The sequence below is a fragment of the Balaenoptera physalus genome (genome assembly GCF_965194825.1).
Source record: "Balaenoptera physalus genome assembly, chromosome: 16".
In the NCBI taxonomy this organism is placed as follows: domain Eukaryota; kingdom Metazoa; phylum Chordata; class Mammalia; order Artiodactyla; family Balaenopteridae; genus Balaenoptera; species Balaenoptera physalus.
In genome coordinates, this window is record NC_138898.1 from 82,487,366 (window position 1) to 82,513,944 (window position 26,579).

The 26,579-nt window shown below is 43.6% G+C and overlaps 1 protein-coding gene across 3 annotated transcripts in view; it reads left to right on the top strand.

The window, feature by feature from the left end:
* The first annotated feature begins 12,271 nt into the window (after positions 1-12,271).
* The window catches only part of LOC309646217 (general transcription factor II-I repeat domain-containing protein 2), a 54,882-nt gene continuing 40,574 nt past the window's right edge, over positions 12,272-26,579 (top strand). Inside the window, exons 1-3 of one of the 3 annotated variants that reach the window (XM_082432306.1) lie at positions 12,272-12,723; positions 16,895-16,963; positions 20,721-20,824. In XM_082432306.1, the coding sequence (XP_082288432.1) occupies positions 20,726-20,824 (99 nt within the window). In that variant the 5' untranslated portion in view covers positions 12,272-12,723; positions 16,895-16,963; positions 20,721-20,725. The remainder of the gene's footprint in view (positions 12,724-16,894; positions 16,964-20,720; positions 20,825-26,579) is intronic. The other 2 variants (XM_082432307.1, XM_082432305.1) reach the window with 2 other exon arrangements.

Sequence of the window (26,579 nt, forward strand, 5' to 3'; positions counted from 1 at the left end):
AAGGCATGCCCTCCTGAATGATTTGGGAGTCTGGGGACCTGGGTTCCTGTCCTGGCTCTGCTACTGACTTGTCCCGTGATGTTGGGAAGTTGTCTCCCTCCTCTGGATCTCACCTCTAAAATGAGGAGGTACTAAAAAAAAAATCAATACATGAAAGGAATTTTTGAACTTCATGGCCTGTAGCATCTCTTGCAGCCCATTATGATCTATGACAGTCATTCCCGAATATTAGTCCCAAATGCTGAGGGCAAACTGTCTCTTTTTCCCTCCTCTTGCTTCCTTTTCTCTCCTCTTTATATGCTCGATACCTGTATCAACTTTAATAATGTAATAGCCAGTATTTTGCCAGCAAAAGTGAGGTTATTGAGGAATAAGAAGAGAAACTGCAAATTGAGAAGTACAAACTATGACAGACCACAGGCAAATCCGGAGAACAACGAAAGGGAACTTGCTTTTATATGGAAAAGTGGGTAATTGGGAGGGGCTGTGATAACCAAAGAGTCCACTGGAGGAAGCTGGGAGTCCAAAGTATAGTGGCTTCTCATTGGTTGGGTAGAGGCATCTTCCTGTCCCAGATGTGGGCATTTGTCTCTTCCTGTTTGGAGTAATTGAAGACACATGGTGCGCTCCCCTACAGTCCTGTCCTGACTCCAATTTTAGCCAAGGTTCTTTAATTCCGCAAGGCCTCCGTGGGATTAGATAGGCAAGGATTTTATTAGGGAAAATATCTCTGTAAGAGAAAAAGGGGAAGGGAGGTGCTCAGAAAGCTGGGAGAGCCACCAGGCCACGATACAAGTCTGACTCTAAATGAGGGAGAGGGACTTCCCTGGTGGCGCAACAGTTAAGAATCCGCCTGCCAATGCAGAAGACATGGGTTCGATCCCCAGTCCAGGAAGATCCCACATGCCGCAGAGCAACTAAGCCTCTGTGCCACAACTACTGAGCCTGCGCTCTAGAGCCCGCGAGCCACAACTACTGAGCCCACGCATGTAGAGCCCGTGCTCTGCAACAAGAGAAGCCACCACAATGAGACCCCTGCGCACCGCAATGAAGAGTAGCCCCTGCTCGCCACAACTAGAGAAAGCCTGTGCGCAGCAACGAAGACCCAGTGCAGCCAAAAATAAATAAATAGATAAATTTGTAAATAAATAAATGAGGGAGAGGAAGAGGGAAGCCTGGGTAAAAGTGTCCTATGGCTGCTGTACAGTCTAAGGAAGACTTGGTAAGGTCACTGGGGAGTGCTGGAGCCCAAGATGACCGTCAGAGGAATCCATGCCTCCCAGGATCTGGTCTGCCTGAGTGTCTATTCCTGCCTCATTCAGTCACTGGGAGCAGTGCAAGGGAAGCATGACCTCACCGCAAACAGAGGAGAGATTTCACAGCTTGGGTTAATCACATTCACTGTGGATAGAGGCCTCTGAGGAGCAGTCTCACAGCGACCACGTCGTATCAGGCAGTTTTCCCCCACCAACCCTCTATGAAACAGCCCCACAGAAGGGTAAAACATCAGCCACATCTCACCACAGAGCGGTAAAAACATGTTTCACAGAATGACTACAAAGCACATTCCAGGACAACAAAGTAATCTGAACTGGTCTTGATAGTACAATAAAACTGGATTCCTTCCAGGTGTGGAATTAATTCAAGAAACTCAGCTAAAATTGGAATCGGGACAGGTCTGTAGGGGGAGCACTGGTGCCCCACCATGCATCTTCAATTACTCCAAACTGGAGGCGACAACTGCCTACATCTGGGACCGGAAAGTGCCGCTACTTTAGCAGCCCAACCAGTGATGACAACCGCCAGCAGCCAGCTCCTGCAGCAGGCGGTGGCCAGCGGCCCAGAGCGGACAACAGCTTCCTCCAGCAGCCCCCTCGGGCACTGTCAGAGCCCAGTGCCTGCTAGGAAGCACCTCCCCATGGAAGACCTTCCTTGGCCCCCAAGAGAGTGGATTTCTGTCAAGTTCCAGAGTGCACATTTCCTGTGACCTTTGCTAGCAGGAAAGGTAGCTACCTCTCAGTGAGGCCCCTACCATTCAGTGAGCCATGGGTGAGCCTCTCCCAACGAGGTCTGGGTCTCAGCTCTGGGGGGGGGCCTCTTTCTGGGGTGGCCTGGCTCAGCCCTAGTGGCGGGGGCTCCTCCCTCCGTCTACCATTCCTGTATTCTTTAGAGTTCTCTTTACTTCATACCAGCCAAGCCCTTGTTATCATTAGTAATTCTTCACATTAAACCTTCTCTGTTCAAATCACAGGGTGGTTTCTGTCTCCTCACTGGACTTTGAGACACCAACTAACAAGCCACTAAGTTCACTAAACCCATTTCTAACATTCATTACGCTAATCAGCAACCCCTCCGGTGCTGATGGAAAGAGAGCTGCCTGGAGGCTCCTGGGAGCTGCCTCTGGCGCGTGGCTACTCCGATTAAATGCTAACTGACCACACCGGGAGTGTGTCTGGGAGCCCCCCCTCCCGCCGCCCTCCCACACACGGAGGGGAGGGTGGTTAGAGCTGAGTGACGCGGTGGACAGAGGTAGGAGACGAGGTTGGAAGGATGGAGGAAGAAGGGCAGCAGATCACCTTTGGCCTTTGGGCCATGGTAAAGTTTGGGGCTTTTACCTGAATTTGTGACTCTACAGATATGTATGGGAGCAGGTGCACCCAGGGTCCTCGGTCACCCCTCTCGTCCTTAGTCTGACGTCTCTGACATGGGAGGACGAGCAGTTCCACGCAAGCTCTGACTCTCTTCAAGCTTCTTGTCCCACGTGCACGCCAGGCATTTTAAAATTTCTACCAAAAACTCCACAGATGCCTCAGACACAGAAAGGAGCTCACAGGGCCCATACATGCATGCAATCTGGAAGAGAGGAGGAATTAACATCCTAGAGGCAAACGTCAACCAATGGGCTTAGGAGCCGAGGGATAAATGCCACCACTGAGGTCCATTCGGGGAGGCCCTCAGTGCACTTCTCAGGATCCTGGCAGAATTAGGACCCCATTGGCCACAGCAGCAGCCTCAATGGTGACCCTTACATCTGCTTTTCCTGCACGACTCTTGCCACTCCCTCTCTCCTCTTCCCTACGATCACCTGCCAAGTAAGCCACCAGGGAACAAGTCTTTATGTAAGGCTCTGTTTGGGGAAGAACACAAGCTAAAACAATTGGCACCTGAAGTGGGGTGGTGATAACCCCTGGCTTGCTGTAGCATCACGATTACTAAGGCTCTTTTTACTTGGGGTGAAGGGATGAGGTGCAGGTAGACTCAGAGCATTTGGTTAAGCTGTATCTCTATGATACGAATAGTATGGGGGTAATAGTAATTATAAGTTTGTGGAGTTGGCTGGCTTTGTTAACTGTGTAGGAAGCCTTGAAGAAAGAATGACAGGTTTAGATCAGCCAGCTATTCACTTGGGGCATGCTGAGAAAACCAACAGGCCTCCTGTTGTTGCTGTTTAAAAAGATGATGCTGTTTAAAAAGACTTTCATCTCCTGCAGCCAAAAAGGAGCCAGGGGCCTGGGATTTCAGGGTGACAGAGCTGCAGAGGAGGCCGGATGGACAGCCTCAGCAGGTCTCCTAGGCTGAAGTCAAAGCCCGATAGCAAAGGGGTGGGAACTTGAGACTGGGATGGGGCACTGGGACCGTGCACCTGAGAATATTACAACACAGACGCCGCCCCCAATCTAATTTCCAGTCCAGCAGAAACGGCCCCCTCTCCCTTGATATAGGAGAGCAGCCTCCCCTCGCCTAGATACCACGCTAAGACTCCAGCTGGGTAGATGCCTCACGAGATGACGCTTATCCTCCTCAAGGTGCAACCCACTTCACCTCATTGCTGCCAGACCGATATTCAGTCCAGTCTCAGCAGAACCTGAGTGAGGAAGAGCAGTCCCTATTTTAAGAGGAAACAGCTTACTCACTGATAGAATTGCAGTACTGGGCTCAGCAGGACTAGGGGAATATGTGTGGGTGCATGTGCACCTTTAGGGTGCTGGACCAGAAGCGCAGAATAAAAGAATGGATGGAGAGAGTTTGTTGACACCGGGCCAGCTCCTTCAGGATTTAACATCCTGGCAAGGAGCCAATTCTAATGCTGCTGGGATGGCTCTGTGAAGTTTACATATGACAACAGTATCAATAAATGAGGTGGAGATGCTGGAACTCCCTGGAAAAGAGTCAAAAGGCTCGGGGAGGTGGGAATGTTAAAGCGGATTAATCCACCCTGGGAGGGTCCAGAGGACTCTTCCGTCACTAAGGCAATAAGAGATGTACTGGTGAGGAAGCTCTAGCATCTTTGAGACGCTCGGAGTGCCTAGGCTAGGGTGACAGTGGCAGATGGTGCTCTAAAACTAGACTCCCAAAGACGATGGTAGCTTCCAGAGCAGCAGAGCCAGGCGGCTGGACTTTGCCATCAGAAGCAAGGTGGGTGGACTTGGTAGAACAAGAGGCAAGGGTGGAATGGCAACTGTAGTGTCTGGCACCGGTGATCTGTGGCGTGGCTATCTGACCCCGGTATTCCGAGGGATAAGATGGAAGGGCAGACAGCTAGGGTGCTTTCTTGCCTTGTATAACTGGAAAAAAATCTGGTGAGCAGAAAGCTGACATTGGTTAGTACAATGAAAATCAATATCTCACCCGGTTTTAGGATCTAACCCAGTTCTCAGACCAGAGTCCAGCAATGATAGAGGAGGCTGGGTCCTCTTGAGGAAGGACCCTGCAGAGCCACTCCAGTAGCGTCAATAAATATTCTCTTTACCATTTCCCAAAGGCACCTGTGGTTACTTACCAGAGTTACCATCCACTGGAGAAACGAGAATCAGATCTCCCAAGAGCTGGATAGAGGGTCTGAGTTGACACGGACACCATAGGACCTGAAACACCAACAAGGCCCCAGTTAGAGTGAGGGCACATGGAGCCAGGTACAAGTATGTCCCACAGGGGGTCAAATGTGTCCACACACCCACCCTGTGGCTATTTCCCTGGTTCCCAGTTACACAGTTGGGACAGACATTCTTAGCAGCTCACATTGGTTCCCTCACCCTGTCTTGACCCAGGAAGTATTAAAGGAGAAGACATACTGCATCCCAGGTGGAATTGTAGACCTGAGCACCAACTTCTAAGACGTGAAAGACTCAGAAGTGGTGGTTCCATCACGTCTCCATTTAGTTCACATGTTTGACTCCTGCAAACACCAGTTGGGTTATGGCAGACAACTGTAAACTACTATAAACTTAGCTAAGTGCTTAGTCCAGTCATAGCTGCTGAGTCAGGGGTAGTATTTTACTGGAACAGATCAATATGGTTTCTCAACTTCCCAGGGGATACTGATCTGGTGAATGGGTTCTTTTCAATCCCAATGGTAAAGAGGATCAAAGGCAGTTTGCCTCTATATGGAAAGGACAATACTACTCATTAACTCTCCCTGCTCTCACTCCTGATACCTCCAAAATTAAGGTTCTGTGTACAAGACTTTGTCTTCAGCTCTGCTTTTACTGATAAAGCTGAGACATATACCGATAAAGGAGAATCATGTAAATATTATTGTATGAGGGTTCTCCCGAGAAATAGAACCAATAGGAAAACAGGAAACTCCTTATCTGCCATCTGCAAGCTGGAGACTCAGAAAAGCTGCTGGTGTAGTTCTGGTCAGAGCCCAAAGGCCTGAGAACCAGAGCAACAGTGGTGTTAAGTCCCAGTTCGAGGGCAGAGCAAGACAGATGTCCCAGGTCAAACAGGCAGAGAGAAAGAGAGAGAAAGAGAGAGAGAACATTCAATCTTCCTCTGCCTTTTTGTCCTATTGGGGTCCTCAGTGGGCTGGATGAGGCCCACGGACATTGGGACGGGCCATCTTCTGTACTCAGGCCACCAATACAAATGCTCATCTCTTTTAGAAACACCATCACAGGCACACTCAGAAATGATGTTTAACCACCTCTGATTATTAATATAGTTATACTTATATATGTATGAAATGCATATAAATTTTCAACTGTTCTTTCATAAGCAGGACTGTCCTGTTATCTAGTGTATGGCCTCTCTGATTTTTTGGTTTTAAATATCTGTTCTTTTACAAAACTGGCAATGCTGGTATTTAGTAGGCTTTTTAAAAATCTTTACTTGCCAGAATTAAAAAAATTGATAACGCTGTATGGGTTTCTTGAATTTCTAGAACATTTTTCTTTTAAGGGATATCTGAAAGAACCACTGGTTTGAGATTTAGGAACAAAAGGGCACAGTAAGAAACTCTGCAAATGTGAACCACAGCCACTGGGTGGCGATGCTTGCCCATCAATTTTGTGGATCACACTAATGGAGAAACAGGATAAAACAGCCTAAAAGCCGGGTTTGGCGAAAGGAGACCTGGACTTACAGTCACAACTGGGCTTTTATATTTTACTATCAAAGCCTGGTTGGTTTTATGTACTGGCTGTATGCTGGCAAGTACTTACATTTTTGTCCAAATTGCTATTCAGAAAAGATGGTTCTACAGCAAAATACCAGCTACCCCAAAGTATTAAAATGTCTGTGAACTGTTAGCCAAACTAAATCTTCCCCCGACCCATAAGGACATTTTCCTGTAGACGTTCTAATTTCTTTGTTACTTGGGTAGCTGATATGATAGTCCCTAGTTTAGGAAAGAGTGAACTTAATTATTAGTCTTATATATTTTAATTTTTATTATTAACTTTTAATTATACAATTAATCTATGACTTTTACCTTTGTAGAAAAATTAATAAAACACTATACATAGCTAAGGTTAAAGGCTCCTTTAACCACAGCACCACATATACCATGGAAAACCATTATTTTATTTTTGTTAGGTGTGTTTTTAAAAATTGGGATAATAGGTATTTCATTCTGCAACTTCATCTTTTCACTCAAAACTATATTGGAGATACCTTTTTTTAAAAATAAATGTATTTATTTATTTATTTTTGGCTGCGTTGGGTCTTCGTTGCTGTGTGCGGGCTTTTCTCTAGTTGCGGCGAGCGGGGGCTACTCTTAGTTGCGGTGAGTGGGCTTCTTATTGTGGTGGCTTCTCTTGTTGCAGAGCACGGGCTCTAGGCACGCGGGCTTCAGTAGCTGTAGCACACAGGCTCAGTAGTTGTGGCTCGGGGGCTCTAGAGCACAGGCTCAGTAGTTGTGGTGCACAGCCTTACTTGCTCTGCAGCATGTGGGATCTTCCCGGACCAGGGCTCAAACCGGTGTCCCCTGCGTTGGCAGGAGGATTCTTAACCACTGCGCCACCAGGGAAGCCCTGGAGATACTTTCACAACAGTTTGTTTGGACTTAACCCCATTCTTTTCCACTCTTGGATATTACTGTGAATAAACTACATCTTGTTTAACCATTCTCCTTTTTTGATGGACATTTGAGTTGTTTCTATTTTTTTCTATTATAGTGAATATTCTTGTACGTGTTCCTTTTGCACTTATTTAAGAGTATATCCTGGGTAGATATTGATAACCGGAACTGCTGGGTCATAGAAAATGCTCATTTAAAAAATTTAATAGATGTTTTTATTCTCTAAAAGTTGTGCTACAATAGTATATGGGTGGATTCATTTTTCCATATACCAAACACCTGATACAAACTTTTAAAATGTCAATCTAATACCTAAAGCATATCTCATTATTGATTCACTTTGTATTCTGTAATCTCTAGGAAGGTTGAACATCTATGGTTACTAGCATTTCATGTTTCCTTCACTGAGAATTGTTTGTTTATTCATATTCTTGGCCACATTTCTATTGGGTTGTCTTATTAATTTATAGAAGTAATTGATATATTATGCATAGAAACTCTTATGTGTTGAAATGTGTTGAAATATTTTATCCTGTCTTTTTCTTAATTTATGGTGTCTTCTGTCCTACACAATTTTATTTTCTTGTAGTCAGTTTTACTAACTTTATCATTTACAGCTTCTGCTTTCTGTGTCTTGTTTAGGAAAACTACTACCCAAGATAATAAGGATATTCTGTAATACTTGTAAGACACTTAATCTAATGTTTTTACTTTTTCTATGTAGATTTGGAGTTGATTTTTATGAGTGGTATGAGACAAGATTGTATATTTCTTGACATTTTTTCAAACAGATATCTGATTGTCCCCAAATTATTGGCTATTAACAGACTTTATCTGAAGATTTGAAATGTCATTTATAACATATGATAAATTTCCACATACATAGATCAATTTCTGAATTCAATTTTTGTTTCTACTGATTTATTCTCAAACTAATATGACAAGATTTCACCTGCTACAGCTTTATAATATGCTTTGATTTTTATTCAATCAAATCTCTCTTCTTTGTTCTTTTACAAAATTGCCTTTGCTATTCATAACATTTACTTTCAAATAAATTTTAAAATCGTCTTGCCGAGTTGCATTAAAAAATCCCACTGGGATTTTTTTTTATTGGAATTGCATTAAATTCATGAGCTAATTGAGAGAAATTAACTAGGAGAAATGACATTTTACAATCTTGAGTCTTCCCGTGGCACATAAATGTGGTATACTCTAATATTACCATTGGTTTCAGCCATCTGCTTGATGAATTCAGCTCGCTGCTTCTGGGTAAATTCTTCTTTCAGTTTTCTGAGAAAAGGGATCTTCCAGCTTTCTAGGGCAGTAGTCTCCAAATTATTTTGATTATGTATCCCTATGGGTAAAATTTGTGAGCATGAAAAAATATATATAAATCATTTGCACATATTATTATACTAATATGTACTTTATGAAATATACAAAGAAATTATTTAAATAATGAGATAAAGATTAAATAAACAATAATTTTTAAACAAATGTCTTATTTTGTTTTGTAAACTCTTTGCTCTCATTAAAAATAGTAGTGATAGGAAAATACCAGTAGGTAAGATGATTTTTAGCAAAAACAATGTGACTACATATGTTTAATTTAAAATAATTTTATTTTTCATGAAACAGGAATGTGAAGGGCTGGTTTTTTAATCAATATGGGCGTATAATTTATGTAAAATAAACTGCATTCATCCAAACTATAGTTAGAAGAATTTTGAAAAACGTATTCAGCTGTGTGAGCACCACCACAATTGAGATACAGCATAATTCCTTCCCCACCAAAATCATCCTCATGTCCTTTGCAGTCAATCCCTTTCTCCACCCCAGTACTAGGAAATTGACATGGTTTTTGCCACTATAAAATAGTTTGCCCTTTCTAGAATTATATATATGAACAATCATAAAATATGGGCTCTGATGTGTGTCTTCACTGACTAAGCATGATGAATTTGGAGATTCCACGTACCCGTAATTCGTTCTTTTTTACTGCTGAGTACCATTCCATTATATGGACGTACCACAATTTGTTTATTGATTCACCTGTTGATTGACATTTGGCCTTTTCTGTGCATTCATATATTATGAATAAAGCTGTTAAGAACATTTGTGTAGAAGTCTTTGTATTCACATATATTCCTTTTATCTTGAAAAAAAAGTTCATTGAGAATGTTTACATCTATGTTCATGAGGGATATTGGCCTGTGCCTTTCTCTTCTTGTGATGTCTTTTGTGTGGTTCTGGTATCAAGGCAATGCTGTCCCCATAGAATGAGTCAGAATGTATCTCCTTCTCTTCAAGTTTTGGGAAGAGTTTGCGTAAGTTTATTTTAACCTTAAATGTTCAGTAGAAATTACCAGTGAAGCCATCTGGGCCTGAAATTTTCTTTATGGGAAGATTTTTAACTAAATTTCCAATTCTTTTATAGATATAGGGCTATTCAAATTATCTATTTCCCTTGAGGAAGCTTTGGTAATTTATGTCTTTCAAAGAATTTGTCCATTTCTCTTAAATTGGCAAATTTAGTGCCAAAAACTTGCTCATAATTTTCCCTCATTATCATGTATTTTGCTCGTTTATTTTTGAGTCATTTCAGGCAACAGGATAAATCCAATGCTTGTTACTTTATCTTGGCCAGAAGCCTAAGTCAGGACATTTACACTTAACTCTGAGATGGAGAGTTATTGGACAGTTTTGAGCAGAGGAGTGAAATGAGGTACAAATTACAGAATTCTCCAGGTTGTGGTGTTTTGGTGCTATGAATAGTCTGAGGAGGGTTAAGGGCAGAATCAGAGAGACAAATTAGGAGTCTACTGCAAAAGATGATGTTGGCTGGGACAAGTGTGGTGGTAGTGGTGATCACAAAGTGGTGGAGTCTTGGTCAAGTTAGAGCTGACTGGGTTGTCTGAAGGATAAGTGTGGGGTACGGGAGAAGTGAAGGATGCTTCCAAGGTTTGGGGCCTGAGTAACTGGCAGAATGCAGTTTCATTAATTGAGAAGGGGAAGACTGCAGGAGGAACTGGGGAGAGGGTGGGAAACGTTCTGCTTGAGACACCTACTCATCCTCCAAGTGAGGATTTCAAAGTAGGCAGTTGGTTATATAGACTGGGATTGAGGGGAACGGTCTGGGCTGGAGATACATACTTGACAGTCATAACCGTGTCAGTGGTATCTAAGGCCCTGAGACTGTATGAGGTTTTCTAAGGAATGAGAGCAGACAGGAAAGAGATCCAAGACTAAAGCCTAAGTTACTGCACTACGTAAAGGTTGGTGGGGGGGGAAGAAGCACCTGCAACAGATTTAGAGAAGCAGTCAGAAAAGTAGGCAGAACAGCAGTCAAGTGTGGTGTCTTAGAAGCCCAGAAGAGTTTCAAAGAGGATGTAGTGATTGGTTGTCAAATGCTGATAGATCAAGTGATTCACAGACTGAAAAACGACTATAGCAATGTGGTGGTCATCTGTGACCTTGGAAAATAGTCTTAGTGGAGTTATGAGGGTTAATTGGAATGGGCTCAAAAGAGAATGAGAGAAATGAGAGCTAGTACATATACACAACTCTTCTTGCTGTCAATCAGTTGTTCTTTCAAACCAGAAGATGTGTATTTTGACATTTTTAACAAATGAGTCAAAACACTGAAACTCTTCATATAGAAGATTTTAAAGCAGATTAGAAAATTGTTTCCAGGTTAAGTTTTCAAGTATGAGAGTTTTGTACTCCCATTGTTTTGGGCAACAAAATTCAATCAATCCTTATTATTCACTAACTCCATATTTGTGAATTCACCTACAATTTACAGGTAAATTTAAAAGCAATACTCACTCTGCTTTCACCGATTAGCGGACACAGTAGAGTGGCAAAAAAAGTTGTTTTGCCTGCCGCGCACGTTCCCAGCTGAGGTAGAACAAGGTGACACCAGTCTCCCACTGTAAACAAGTGTCCTTTTCCTGGTCTATGTAATGCTACACTTCCCACATTTTGTGGGTTTTCTTTTTCTTCTTTTTTCTTTTTTTTTTGATGATTTTGCTGTTTAAAATGGTCCTCAAACATAGCATTGTCTAGTATTCCCAAGCACAAGGCAGCGATGTGCCTTACGTAGAAAATACTTGTGTTAGCTAAGCTTCCTTCACACAAGAGTTACAGCGCTGTTGGCCATGAGTTCAACTAATGAATCAACAATATACATTAAATAAGGTGTCTTTAAACAGACACACACATAAAACAAGGTTATGTATTGATAGTTTTACCAAAATGTGAAGAGGCTGGCAGAAACCTAATCCTGTATTTCTCCTAGGAGCAGTATTCAGTTTTGCTCAGTGTTTGCTAAGAATTTATAGACCATAACTCTTCCAAACAGAAGGAATCAACTATAACATAATGGAAATATTTTCAAACATCTCTTTTAAAAATGATGTCAAAAAAAGCAGGTACCATCTCAACTAACTGCTGGATGGTTATCTTTACCTTGAAATAACATCTTTTTTAGCAGCTTCTGCTAGGAAGCATATCTTTGTGAGCCACTTACAGAAAAAAATGTCAGCGAATCGTGACACTTGTCTTTTTGCAAAAGAAAATGTGTATTAGAACATAACTTCAAGACAGTAAAGAATGAGAACGCTGCCTTCAATTGCGTCTGAATATTCCTTTAAAACGAGAAACAAGGCAGCTATGTTTAATTGGAGCAATGGGTAAACCGTTTCTATTATCCTATTCTCCTTTTGGCATATATAAAATATGTAACTAACTTTGCTCAAACAACACTATAGTAATATTCGACTACTTGCTGGAGTGCCATCACCATCTGAGGGACAGCTCGTGATTGGTTGGTTATGTCACTGACCCCCATCAAAAGGTGAGGACACGTTGTTACAGTAATATAACAAACAACTCATTGGCTTTAAGGCAGATTCACCGGTCACTGGAGTTGTGACCTCACCGCTTTAAAGGTACAAACTGCAATCATGAGAAACTATCAAATTAAATAACAGCAAGAAAGTAGTCCACGTTCGGGGGCGGTGTCAGGGGTGAGACCAGACACGTGCAGCCACTCATCTAAGGCTGGAGATGGACGAGCACGTCTGGCCTTGAACAGAGCGGGACTAAGGGACTTCCAACAAGCTCACTGTGAAGCTGAACTATTCCACGGCACCGGAAACGGCAACTCCCACTTGGGGCGCTGCGGACACACGAGTCTAGGCTGCCTTCCAGGAAGCCAAAAAAAAAAAAAAAAAAAAAAGGAAAAGAAAGAGAAAAAGAAGGGATAGTGGAGAGCAGGGCTTCGGCCGCCGCCCACACGCCGCGCCCTCGCCTCTTCGCGGTCGCGGCCGCCGCCCTCGGCCCCCGGGCCACTCCCAGGTGGCTCAGCCCTCGGACCCCGCGGCCGGCCGGGCGCTGCCCGCCGGCGGGGACCTCAGGTGCGTACCCCGCCCCCGCCGCAGCCGCCATTAAGAGCGGGTGCTTTGCTTGGAACTTTCTCGTCCCACGGGCCTGACGGAGGGGAGGCCTGGGGAGACCGCCCGCCCAGGCGCGCGGGCTGCAAGCACCCCCTTCACCGCCAGCCCGACCGGCCCCCGAACCGGCGCCCGGCGGGCAAGGCCCAAGGAGTGGGGGTGGGGCGGGGAAGCCCTGGCGCCGGGGCAACGGTAGCACGCACGGAACGCGCATCCCTCTCCCTTCTGATTGGCTGAGCGGAGGCGGTGGGGGCGGGTGCTGCCGACTCTTGGGCTCTCTAAGGCCCGAGGTGCGTGAGGTCACGCTCCAGCTGGCGTACGTGGGGATGCCGCGCTGCGTGCGGACGCGCTTGATTGGTTAGTTGGGGGGGCGGGTCAGACGCTGTTGCCTGGTAACTGCGCCCGGCTCCAGGGCGGAGGTGTCCCGACACCGCCCCGCACGTCGCGCGCGTTGCCGAGTGGCGCGCGGTGTGGGGTTTGTTGTGGGTGTGGTCAGTGGGGTGGTCACCAGTGGCCGGTTTGTTGGCAGAAAACCGACCTAGAGGTCAGAAGAAGAGTCTCTGGTCCTAGACTACAGTCCCTCACGATTATGATTTAGCGATAAAGGAGAAAAAAGGCTTGCAGGGCTATATTCCCCGTGCTTCGAACCCAGGCTTTGCTGTTTAATAACAGCTTTATTGACATAACGCCATGAAATTCACCTTTAAAAGTGTATAATTCAGTGGTTTTTGTTTATTCACAGAGCTGTGCAACCATCACCAGTAATTCTAGAACGTTTTCATCACCCCCAAAGAAACCCCATATCCATTAGGCAGCCATTCCCCTTTCCCATCCCCGCCCTGGACACCGCCAATGTGCTTTGTATCCTTATGTCTCTGCCTATTCTAGGTATTTCCTAAGGATAGAATCATCAAAGGGAGTGTTTTGGATCTGGCTTCTTTCATTCCTTCTTATGGCTGAATAATAATTCATTGTATGGATATACCACATTTTCATTTTCCATCAATTGATGAATGTTTTTGGATTATTTCCACTTTTGGGCCATTATGAATACTGCTGTTGAACATCAGTGTTCAAGTTTTTGTGTGGACATTTGTTTTCAGCTCTTGGGTACATACCAAGGAATGGAATGGCTGAGCCAAAAATGCCACCGTTTAGTTTCCTGCTGGTAATTTGAAGTAAGCAGATGTCTAAATACGGAATTGGAAATTGGCAAATTGGATATTGCTCATAGCTGCAATCGAAGAGTTGAGCAGCCTTTTCTCTTCTTTTCTTCCACCTGGAGAGGAAGGCTTGATCTGTGTGACCGGCCACCTTGCCTTCAGTGGACACAGGGCTTGGCGCCAGGCTACTGCAGGTGTTAATCCATTTGGAGCGGGTCAACTTTCTTTCTGCCTTCCTGTTGTATAGTGCCCGATGTTTGCTGCCCAGAGCTCTGGGTCTTTGCCCACACCTGCTGCCTGGAAGGTCTCTTCTCTTAATTCTCAGGCTGCAGAACTTGCTAACATGCTTTCAGTCTCATCCCCCAGGTTGTTGACTCAGAACCATTTCGGGGGGTTCTGGCTTTCATTTTGCCGTCATTACCTGCTATTCTGCTGTATCTGTGCAGGTCTGTCTAACTCGAGACCACAGGATGTGGATTTTATTCACATAAAAATCACTTTGTTTCCCCCTTGTCTTTCCTGCCAGCAGTGTATGTTTTCACATAGCACATGCTCATTACATGTTTTTTAATTTTAAACATTTGTTTGGCTAAACTAAAGTTCTTGATTATTTGCTAAGCTTTTTTTTTCCATTTAATTTGGCCGCGCTCCACGGCTTGTGGAGTCTTAGTTCCCCGACCAGGGACTGAACCTGTGGAGTCCTAACCACTGGACCCCCAGGGAATTCCCAAGCATTTAATTTTGACTTTTTTTTTTCATTTTTTGACATTGAAAATACATATTATGTCTAGTTCTTTTCCATACTCCTTGGTCATTCCAGAAGAGTCCTGGTTGTCTTGAAATTTGTTATTATTCCTTTTTTAGGATATTTTTTCCCAGCTTGAGATATAATTGACATATAACACTGTATTAGTTTTAGGAGTACAGCATAGTGATTTGACATATGTATGTATTGTGAAAGGACTTCCACAATAAGTTTAGTCAACATCCATCACATCACATAATTACAATTTTTTTTTTCTTGTGGTAAGATCTACTCTCTAAGCAACTTTCAAATATGCAGTACAGTATTGTTAACTATAGTCACCATGCTGTACATTACATCCCCAGGACTAATTTATTTTATAACTGGGAGTCTGTACCTCTTGACCATTTCAATACATTTCTGTTGAATGCTGAATAGGTACACTTGCATTTGTAGTTTCCACTTACTGTAGGCCTGGGCTGAGTCAGGGAGAAGGTGGCACCTTGGGAACTTGCTAATTAAAATCAAGGCTTCAGGGACCTGAAAAATTAACCTTTGGAAAGGTAAACTTAGAAACAGTTTAAAAAATAAAGCAGGTGTCTATTTCAAGATTTCAGAGGTTTGATAAATGCAGTGGGTGACATTCCAAAATTTAAGTGGTGGAAATGAATTCTAGAACAGGGATGGGCAAACTTTTTTTGTATAGGGTCAGATAATAAATATTTCCAGCTCTGAGGACATATGGTCTCTGTCACATGCAACCCTGCCTTTGCAGGAAAGCAGTCAATGGACAAGAGGCAAGCCAGTGAGTGTGGCTATGTTCCAATAAAACTTTATTTATAAAAATAGGTGGTGGTCTGGTTTTGATGTTTGCTTTTCATTAGTAAAATATAACATTGAAAAGGAGAGAAAGTTCTCAAAGTTTGCTGGGAAAACTGTGAGATTTGAGAGTTGTTTCAGTTGACATCTCCAGTTTTAAAAAAGCAAAAAGTTAAGCACTATATAAAATCTGTGATCTAAATGAACATAGCTGGTGCTTTAGATTTCAGTAGAGAAGTTAATCACCATATAGGCTTTGGGGGTTTGAACTCTGGTACAAGGTCTCATTGTCAAGGATTTTTAACTATTAGAATGCAACGATTTTGTTTCTCAGGGAAATGTCCTCGAGATGGGAAACCACATGATTAGCTTATAACCATGGTTCATTAGTTTGTATGTGCTATTGACACATGGTGTGTTCTAAATCATAAAATGTAAAAGACAAAGTTCCTGCCTCCATCTGCTGTTAAGTAAAGGGTGCAAACAAAGCAATAATTATGAAACATACATTTTTAAAATTATTGCTGGTAGCACAGTTGACGCCAACCGATAATAGCTTTTTTGAGTTCCACCTAGTTTCATTCTGCCTGTTATTTTATTCTCTGTTAAAGTTTTGGCATCACCGTCCTCTCGGAGATTACTGTGGTGTAATTACAGATTAGGTGCAAGCATAAGAGCCTGGAATACGCCAGTCCCTTAAGTGGGCTCAGATCTCTGGTGGCTGTCAGTGTGAGCATCTCACAACACTGTGTCTGGTTCTACTGTTTAAAAATGCGTATTTTTCATACATCATGGCCCCTACACTACATCATTGGATGGTTAATGGAAGAAACAGTGACCCATGTCAACACTGCAGGGAAAACTGGCTCTGCAAGACTTAGCAAGAGGTCACAGAGAGGTCACGATGAATCCACTATTCATGTCATCAACATGAGAGTCACCATACTGTGGGTTTGAGGGTTCCAGTAGCTGCTGGGTGACCAGCCAAGTATGTGATAAGGCTTTAGAGAGACTGCAAAGTATTAAAGTTATGGCTAGATGACGTGAAATCTAAAGACATATCTATCGATGGCAAAATTCTAAGAGAAAAGGGAAACCACCACCAAAGAGGGGATGGACTTGTGATAGACAACACAGAGCCCGCTAGGGGTGGTTGACAGATTTCAGAACTACTTACCTGAAAAAATGTGTGGTGTCGGCAAAGTTGCATCTGCTGATAAAGAGCTAGAAAAGCCTCTCCACTAAACAATGAAAGAAATCATGGAAGAAAAATGTTCTCTCTGGGAAAGATATGTACTGCTTCCTCGGATAATATTGACCATGCTTGAATTTGCCTTTTGGTGTACCTACTTCCATTGTAAGACTCGACTCCGCTGAATGAGACATAGTCTTTTTTTTTTTTTAACAGTGTTTGAATTCGTTAACTCTTAAAGATAATGGTCAAGAATATATTTCTTCATCACAGTTTTAAAAAACAGTAAGGTATTAAAGAGCTTGGTTCCAGGTTTATCTTTAGAACAGTGCAAATTTACCCACGTGAGTCCTTTTTTAAAACAAATATTTGCTTTATTTTAGATAAAAATTGAACACATGTTCACTATATTTAAAAGCTTATTTAAAAATCTTTGTGAGATTTCTGTAACTTCCAATGGGAAAATTATTTTAATATTTCAACAAGTAATGCAGCTGACACGTAAAGATAAAAGAAATTGAAGTGAAACTCTAGCTTCGCCAATAGATGTATTTTGTATAAATAAAAATTATTTCAAGTTGGACCTTTTAACATGAAGTAATTTAATCAGAATTCTTTTTTTTTTTTTAATAAATTTATTTATTTATTTATTTTTGACTGAGTTGGGTCTTCGTTGCTGCACGTGGGCTTTCTCTAGTTGCGGCGAGCGGGGGCTACTCTTCGTTGCGGTGCGCGGGCTTCTCATTGCGGTGGCTTCTCTTGTTGCGGAGCACGGGCTCTACACGCGAGGGCTTCAGTAGTTGTGGCTCACGGGCTGTAGAGCGCAGGCTCAGTAGTTGTGGCGCACGGGCTTAGTTGCTCCGCGGCATGCGGGATCTTCCCAGACCAGGGCTCGAACCCGTGTCTCCTGCATTGGCAGGCGGATTCTTAACCACTGCACCACCAGGGAAGCCCCCAATTCAGTGGTTTTTAATATATGCATGGAGTTGGGCAGTCATCACCACAGTCAATGTTAGAACATTTTCATCACCCTGAAAAGAAACCCTGTACCCTTTAGCTACCCCACCTCCCAGCCCTAAGCAACCACTCATCTACTTTCTGTCTCTATAGATTTCCCTATTCTGGACATTTCATATGCATAGACTCATGTAATATGTGGTTCCGCTGATTTTAAAACGAGGGGGCCCATAGAAGTTCAGAGGTGAAAGGAACCTTCATAGTAAGTGATTGATTTAGTCACAGAGGAGGAGCCTGAGGGCCGCTGCCCACTGGGGTCCCAGAGCAGGCTGGTGGTCTGGGGAACCCACAACCTGGCTCTCCTGGCTCCCGCTTCTGTGAGGACCAGCCCGTCATGCCTTATGCCCTGTAAGCTTGCGTCACCACCCTGACCTCGTGTGTCCTCTGGTGTTCACTGTTAATGCCACTGTGTGATGGCAGTTTCTGGCAAAGGGAGCAGGAGAGGATGCAGTCACCGGGTTAGGGGTGCAGGGAATGTTCCATGAACAGCGTTGACTAAGGACTATCCAGGGAGGACTTCCCTGGTGATCCAGTGGCTAAGACTCTGCGCTCCCAATGCAGGGGGACCTGGGTTCGATCCCTGGTCAGGGAACTAGATCCCACATGCCACAACTAAAGATTCCGCATGCTGCAACTAAAAAAAGATCCTGCACGTGGCAACGAAGATCCCGTGTGCCGCAACTAAGACCTGGCACAGCCAAATAAATAAATAAATTTTTTTTTTTTAAAAAAGTACTATCCAGGGAAATGACCTCTTGGGACAGGCAAAGAACAGTTCAGTGAATTTCTGTTGTAATCCAGATACAGCCGTTTCTAGAGTGTAGAAAGCCCCAAACGAAATGCATCCTTCCCCATCAAGCCTGATGGGACTCAGTCCCCTCCAGCGTTCTTACCATCAAAAAGTACTAGATGCTCTTGAAAAGTTCTGGTAATGAAATAGGACCTCTCCTCGCCTGTGGCATCCCCACGGACTGTTGGTATGGTGTCCCTCCCATTTCTTAACACACACTAAATGTGATTGACATAGCAGATCTACAGCAATTGAAGGTGAGAAGTGAAAACAGCAGTAGGCAGGAAGTTGCCCTGCATCTAGCTTTTCATGGACAAATCAACATGTTTGTAACCTGAGAATACATCTGCTCCTTTTTCTCTGTCTGGGATAATAAAGGGAAAATAAGAATTATGAATGAAAATATTCTGAGCTCCCAAAGAATCAGGATAGGGCATAATCTAAATGAATAGTCTGGTAAGTGGCAAAAATAGCATGCCTTTGCTGTTTCATACTTTGTGATACCCATGTCTTCGGCCTGCTGTACTAAGTGATGATCATGGAATCTAGATGCTAGAGGAAAGAGTTTCTAAGACTTAACACGTGTCCTTGGTGGTGCTGCTTGCTGCTTTTTCTGACTCCAGCTCTGTGGGAATAGAGTCCTTGTTATGACAAACAACATTCACAAACTTCTATCCGTTCTCAAATATGGGTGTGATAACAAGAAGAGTGTCAAAGGCTTGATATTAAGATAATTATTTAAAAGCTTCAAATTGGGACTGCCCTGGCGGTCCAGTGGTTAGGACTCTGCGCTTCCACTGCACGGGGCAGGGGTTCGATCCCTGGTCGGGGAACTAAGATCCTGCAAGCCTCGCAGCGTGCCTAAATAAATAAATATTTTTTAAATAAATAAATAAAATAAAATCTTCAAATTGAAGTATATTTCCTCACCTGTTCATGCCCAGGTCTTGCCTGTTAATTTATGTTCCTGGTATGATGTCACACTCTCATGTTCTATTTCATAATAGGGAAAGTTATAAAAAAATTTTAAGTCAAACAATTTGCATCCTAATGGCTCTGTACGTGCTAGTCTACGTTCTTTCTTTCTCAGGAAGACTTTAACTCTAACTTAAGAGATCCTCAAGGATCCTCAAGTGTCTTCAGAAGATCTAGATAGATGAGTAGTTATATTTTTAGAATTCCTTTTCAGCCTGCTATATCCATCCAGATTGGCTAGGGTAGGCGATGGTTAAAAACACCACCAGATTTTGGTGCAGTCAAGGAGCAAGGATTTATTCTTTGCGTGCACTAGAGGTCTCTTGTGATTGGCTGTGGGTCTGATCCACAGTTTCCTCAATCTGGAACCCAACCATATGGAACGTGGCAGATCCATTGCAGAGAAAGGAAGTGTGGCAGGAACCTCTGCGTGGAAGTGATGTCATTTCCCTGACATCCTCGGCCAAGGCAAGGCACGCGGCCACATACCTTCAAGTGGGCAAGGAATCGAACCACGGGCTCTGAAAGAAACGTTTGCGAATATTTCTGAATAGCCTTATAGGACCACCGTACTTCACCCCCGTAGATCTTTAGGCTTCCTCCCACATACATATTTATGTTGATCTGTTTATCTTTTGCTTACAAACATAATTAAGGCAGATATTGCAGGGGCCAGACACAATGACAAGTGCTTACATTGTATGCTCTAGTTCAAAGAACTCTTTTTATGGTGTTAGAGAAACTTTTTCAAAGAAACTTTTTAATGCTCACTTGATTTAGAGTTTGGGGAAAATTAGAATGAGCTTTCATGCAGAAGTCCTAGCCGGGAAAGGAAGGAAGGGATTTTCTCTTCCCATCTGTAATACACAAAGCCACTTCTCTCCTTTTCCTGTGTATGTGGACCAGAATGTGGTGCCAGGCATGGTCATGCTGAAATCTGACAAAACAACACTGGATCAATAAAGGACCTTACCTTCCTTCCTCCTCGTCTGGGAAATAGTTAACATGCCTCTCTAGCATAATACCTGAATTTATTTTATGAGAAGGTGATATCTTGGTTTAGTGGAAAGTACACTATGGAAAGTTAGCATTGCTCTACAGAGATCTTAGGCAAATCGCTTACTGTCTCTAAGTGTTGGTTTCTTCAACTTTAAAGGAAGGGTTGAACTAGGTCACCTGTGAGGACCCTCACAGCTCTAAACGTGTTGAGAAGGACACTGAATTTCTACCACTCACTTTCCTAATACTTCTCTTTCCTAGGGATCATGGCCCAAGTAGCAATGTCCACCCTGCCCATCACAAACGAGGAGTCCTCGGAGAGCAGGATGGTGGTGACGTTCCTCGTGTCTGCCCTTGAGTCCATGGTGAGATGGCTTTGCAGTTCTATAAAATGTCACGTGGTTGGATCACTGCCGAACATCAGAACGGTGAAACACTTCACCGACACTTTTGATGTTCAGCTTCAGTGTTACATCCTATCTGTGTACACATATCCTTTTTTATAGGGGATGATGGGCTTGTCATATAATTAAGAAATTTTTTTCTTACATTATGGATGGAATTGTATAAATGTAATCTCTCTAGATCTGAAAATTTAATGAAGGCACCTCCGTTACCTTGTTTGAGAATACTTTTTGTTTAAAGTCAAAGGTAAATTAATAATCCAGGGGCTTCCCTGGTGGTGCAGTGGTTGAGAATCTACCTGCCAGTGCAGGGGACATGGGTTCAAGCCCTGGTGCAGGAGGATCCCACACGCCACGGAGCAACTAAGCCCGTGCGCCACAGCTACTGAAGCCCACGCACCTAGAGCCCGTGCTCCGCAACAAGAGAAGCCACCGCAATGAAAAGCCCGCGCACCGCAACGAAGACCCAATGCAGCCAAAAATAAATAAATAAAATAAATTTTTTTAAAAATTAATAATCCATTGATATGCATCTATTTACATCCAAAGTGTAAAATTTACCTTGTGGGTGAAACTTTGAGGGGAGATTTACATAACCTCAAAGCATCTGATCACAAGATACGTATTGATGAAAGAAGGGAACATCGGTAACTTTATAAAAGTAGAGAAACCTGACAGCCACCCCCTTAATCAAGTGACCAAGGGGAACATCCGCAGTAATGGGACGGAGGGACCTCCCGAGCTGCCTGGTAGGGGGCACTGAGGAGGAGCAGTACCGCGTCCGTGGCATTCCTGCCTCTAAGGAGGACACATAGGACAAACCCAGATTTAGGGACATCCTACAAAATAACTGGGCTGGACTTCCATAAATGTCAGTCTCACGCAAGACAAAGATGGAGATCTGTCTGTTCCAGGTGGAAGGAGACTGGAGAGACAGGACAGCCAATAGAAAGTGCGACCCTGGATTGGATCCTGGACCAGAAAAAAATCTAGAGAGAGATTTACTTTTTCTATAAAGAACATTATTGGGTCAGTTGGCAAAATACCAAACACACAGGTAACTCACTCACATGCACACATGCCTACCTAGACCCATCATATTTAAACTGTAGAAAACCAACTATAAAGAGAAAATTTTGAAGCAACTTATAGTAAACTGAATAACGGCCCCCAAAGATGTCCTGTCCTCATCCCCAGAGCCTGTGAACGTTACCTTATTTGGCAAAAGGAAGTTTACAGATGTGACTAAGCTAAGGATCTTGAGATGGGAGATTATCCTAGATTATCTGAGGGTAAATAAAAATGTTAAAAAAAACAAACAAACCCTGGAATGAATTTTTTTAAAAAGCATCAGATCTATTTGAAGAGAACTAGAAATATCTTACCCCAGAACTGACCACATTCCTTCTTTTGATAAATATTGATGAAGCAGCTCCTATATGTCAAGGTCTTCTAGGTGCTGGGGCCAGAAGACTTGAGAAGACAGATAAGGTCCCCCTCACATAGATTTCATGTTCTATTTAGGGAGACAGACAATAAACAAACTCTGTGTGTGTGTGTATTTGTATCAGTAAATGTAATACATATAATATTATTTTAAAATGAGGGTCAGGGGGACTTCCCTGGTAGTCCAGTGGCTAAGATTCCGCATTCCCATTGCAGGGGGCCTGGGTTCGATCCCTGGTCAGGGAACTAGATCCCACACACATGCCGCAACTAAAGATCCCACATGCTGCAACTAAGACCTGGCACAGCCAAGTAAATAAATAAATATTTTTTTAAAAAATAGTTAATAAAACAAGGGTCAGAAAACAGAGGTTTAGGGGAGAGAACAGATGGTTAAGGGGGGTGGTCTGGGAGAAATTCTCTGGGCAGTTGCCCTTTATGCAAAGACCTAGATGAAGTGAGGAAGTGAGTCAGGCCAGTATCTGGGGGCAGAGTGTTCAAAGCACCAAGAACAGCTTGTGCAAAGGCCCCTTGGCAGGAACAAGTTTGGTGTTTTCAAGGAATATCAAGAAGTCCAGTAACACTGGAGCAGAGTGAGGAAAGAAGATGTGGCCAGAGGTCAAGTACAAGAGGCTGCGACTTCCCTTGCAGTCCAGTGGTTAAGACTCCGTACTCCCAATGCCATGGGTCACGGGCTCAGTCCCTGGTCAGGGGAACTAAAATCCCGCATGTCACACGGTACAGCCAAAAAAAAAAAGGCAGCTAGTAACCAGATCATATCAAGACTGGGACTTTTTCCCTCAGGTAGTGGGAAGGCATTGGAAGGTTTTGAGCAAAGGAGTGATGGCAGTGGCGGGGGGTGCTTGTGCAAACAGTCGATGACCATGGAACACGAGTGGAAGCAGGGAGACCAGTTTGCAGGCCGTGGTTCACGTGGGAGGTTTTGGTGGCCTGGACTAGGGTGGGAGTGGCGGAGATAAGAAGCGATGGGACCACAAAGATCTGATGAAGGTAGAGTTGCTAGGACTTACCGACGGATTGGATGTGAGCTATGACATTTTCTTGAGAAAATCACGTTTTGTGTGTGTGTGGTAGGATATATATACATACATGGCGTAAAATTTACCATCTTCACCATTTTTTTTTTTAATTTATTTATTTATGGCTGTGTTGTGTCTTCGTTTCTGTGCGAGGGCTTTCTCTAGTTGCGGCAAGTGGGGGCCACTCTTCATCGCGGTGCGCGGGCCTCTCACTATTGTGGCCTCTCTTGTTGCGGAGCACAGGCTCCAGACGCGCAGGCTCAGTAATTGTGGCTCACGGGCCTAGTTGCTCCGCGGCATGTGGGATCTTCCCAGGCCAGGGCTCGAACCCGTGTCCCCTGCATTGGCAGGCGGATTCTCAAGCACTGCGCCACCAGGGAAGCCCCCCATCTTCACCATTTTTAAGTGTACAGTTCAGTGGCATTAAGTACATTCACACTGTTGTGTGACCCTCACCACTGCCCATCTCCAGAACTTTTTCATCTTCTTAAACTGAAACTCCGCACTCATTAAACCGTTATTCTCACTCACCCCTTCCTCAAGCCTTCAGAAACCGAGATGTGTGTGTGTGTGTGTGTGTGTTTTTTAATAAAATGTTATCGTATTTAGGAATACTTTTACTATTTACAGAAAAGCTGGAGAATTCCCTGGTGGTCCAGTGGTTAGGACTCTGCACTTTCACTGCAGGGGGCCCGGGTTCGATCCCTGGTTGGGGAACTAAAGTCCCACAAGCCGCGTGGCCTGGCCAAAAACATAAATAAATAAATAAAATAAAAGCTGTAAAGATCATACAGAGTCCCCACATACTCCTCACCCATAACTTACATAACTGTGGTACGTTATATTTAACTATGGGACATTTGCCAAAACTAATAGATCAATACCGTACATCACTATCAACCAACTCCAGACTTCACTCAAATTTCATCAGCTTGTCCACTGATGCCCTTTTTCTGCTCCAGGCTCCACCCTGTGATCCCACATGGCGTTTAGTCATCATGTCCCGTTAGGCTCCTCTGATCTGTGACAGTTTCTCAATCTCCTCTTATTTTTGATGACTTGGACAGTTCTGCAGAGTTCCGGTCGGGTATTTTATCAAATCTCCTTCCGTTTGGGTTTCTCTGATGTAGCCGTCCTGTTTAGACCAGGGTTATGGAGTTTTGGAAAGAAGACCGGAGAGGTGAGATGCCTCATCTTCTCGTCACATCGCCTCAGGGGTGCGTGGCATCAACGTGTTACTGGTGGGGCTCACCTGGATCACTGGGTCAGGGTGGCGCGATGGTTCGTTTTGTGCGTCAACTTGCTGGTTGAAGAACATTTCTGGGTGTGTCTGTGAGGGTGTTTGGGGAAAAGATTAGCGTTTGAATTGGTGAGCTGAGTAAAGCAGGTGGCCCTCCCCAGCGTGGGTGGGCATCAGCCAATCCATGGAGGGCCTGAATAGAACAGAAAGACGGAAGGAGGCTGAGTTTGCTCTCCACCTGACTGCGTGAGCCGGGACGTCCATCTTCCCCGGCCCTCGCACTCCTGGTTCTCAGGCCTTCAGACTCGGGCTGGAATCTACATCAGGGGTCCCCAGCCCCCAGGCCTTTGAACAACACCACTGGCTTTCCTGGGTCTCCAACTTGAAGATGGTGGGACTTAGCTTCTGTTATCACGAGAGCCAATTCCTTATGATAAATCTCATTATATGTACACATGTAATCTCAGTGTTATATATATGTGTATATTACACATAATTATTTAACATTGTGATTGCATTTATATATATAAAATCTCCTGTTGGTTCTGTTTCTCGGGAGGACTCTAATGTAAGTGGTGTCGGCCACGCGTCTCCATTGTCAAGTTACTATTTCTTTTCTCCTCCAAGTCCTGTTCTTGGGAATCAGGTCACTAAGGCCAGCCCACAAACAATGATTCTCGGTGCTCGTCATGGTCAGGTGATGTGGCCTTTCTCACAGGGCTGGAGGGAGTGTGAGCCCCTCTGAAATGCTATTTGTAATGTTTCAAGACGCTTAAAAGAATTTATACCCTTTGAGTCAGGTGTGCCACTGACATGATTCCAGCCCATGGAAATAAACGTGTACGGAAATGTTTACATCCTTGGAATTCTTTTTTTTTTTTTTTTTTTTTGAGATATAATTGACATACAACTCGGATGTTTATTGTAGTGTTATTTGTAATAGGAAAATAACTTCTGTAATGCTATGGTTAAACGATGGCATATACATAGGATAGAATATTATATATTCATTCAAAACTCACGTTTTTCAGGATTATAAATGCTCAGAAATAATGAAAAGTGAATAAAGCAGAATGCCAACCTATATACAGTAGTATGTTTCTGATTTTGTTTTTTAAAATTGTGTGTGCATATTTTAAAATGTGAATAGTGGGTAATTTTGGGTAATGGAATTAGAGGTGATTTCTTTTTTTGTGTACTTTTCTGTATCTGCTGAAATTTTTGTAATAGCATATATCATAATGAGAAAAAAATGCTTTTAAAAAGATATTTTCTACCACTGATGACCTAAGTAAGGCTAAAGATTGATAACTTCACCTAATACCAGATTCTGTACTTTAGATAAAGAGCTGAATTTTTGGTTCATTTGACACAGAGATAGATTTGCCGTGAAGTTGATGGAGCTTAAAAGCTTCTGGGCACCTCCCTTGCACTGGCCACTTCCATGGCCTTGCGGGATCCTAGCAACACATGCACATATGTTTTTGTAAACTTCGCTAAAGTGAGATCTTTTAACCACATCAGTTAAGGTTGCTGTCTCCTATTCTGCCTTCCTCTTTCTGTCACAAGCCCTGTGTTAACTTCCTCTTGCTGCAATAACAAATTACACAAACTTAGAGGCTTTAGACATCACACATTTATCTGACAACTGTTCTGGAGTTCAGAAGGCAGAAAGTGGGTTTTACAGAGCTAAAATCAAGGTGTCAACAGGCTGTATTCCTTCTGGAGGCTCCCAGGGAGAAACTGTGCCTTGCCCTTTCCAGCTCCTTGGGCTGCAATTCCTTGACTTGTGGTTCCTTCCAGCAAGGGCACCAATGTGCCCTTGGATTCCCTTGTCATTCCCTTCTGCCTCCTTCTTTTTACACTAGGATCCTTGTGGTTTCATTAAGGGACCCCTGTGGCCCCACCCAGATAATCAAGATAATCTCATCTTGGGCTTCCCTGGTGGCGCAGTGGTTAAGAATCTGCCTGCCAATGCAGGGGACACGGG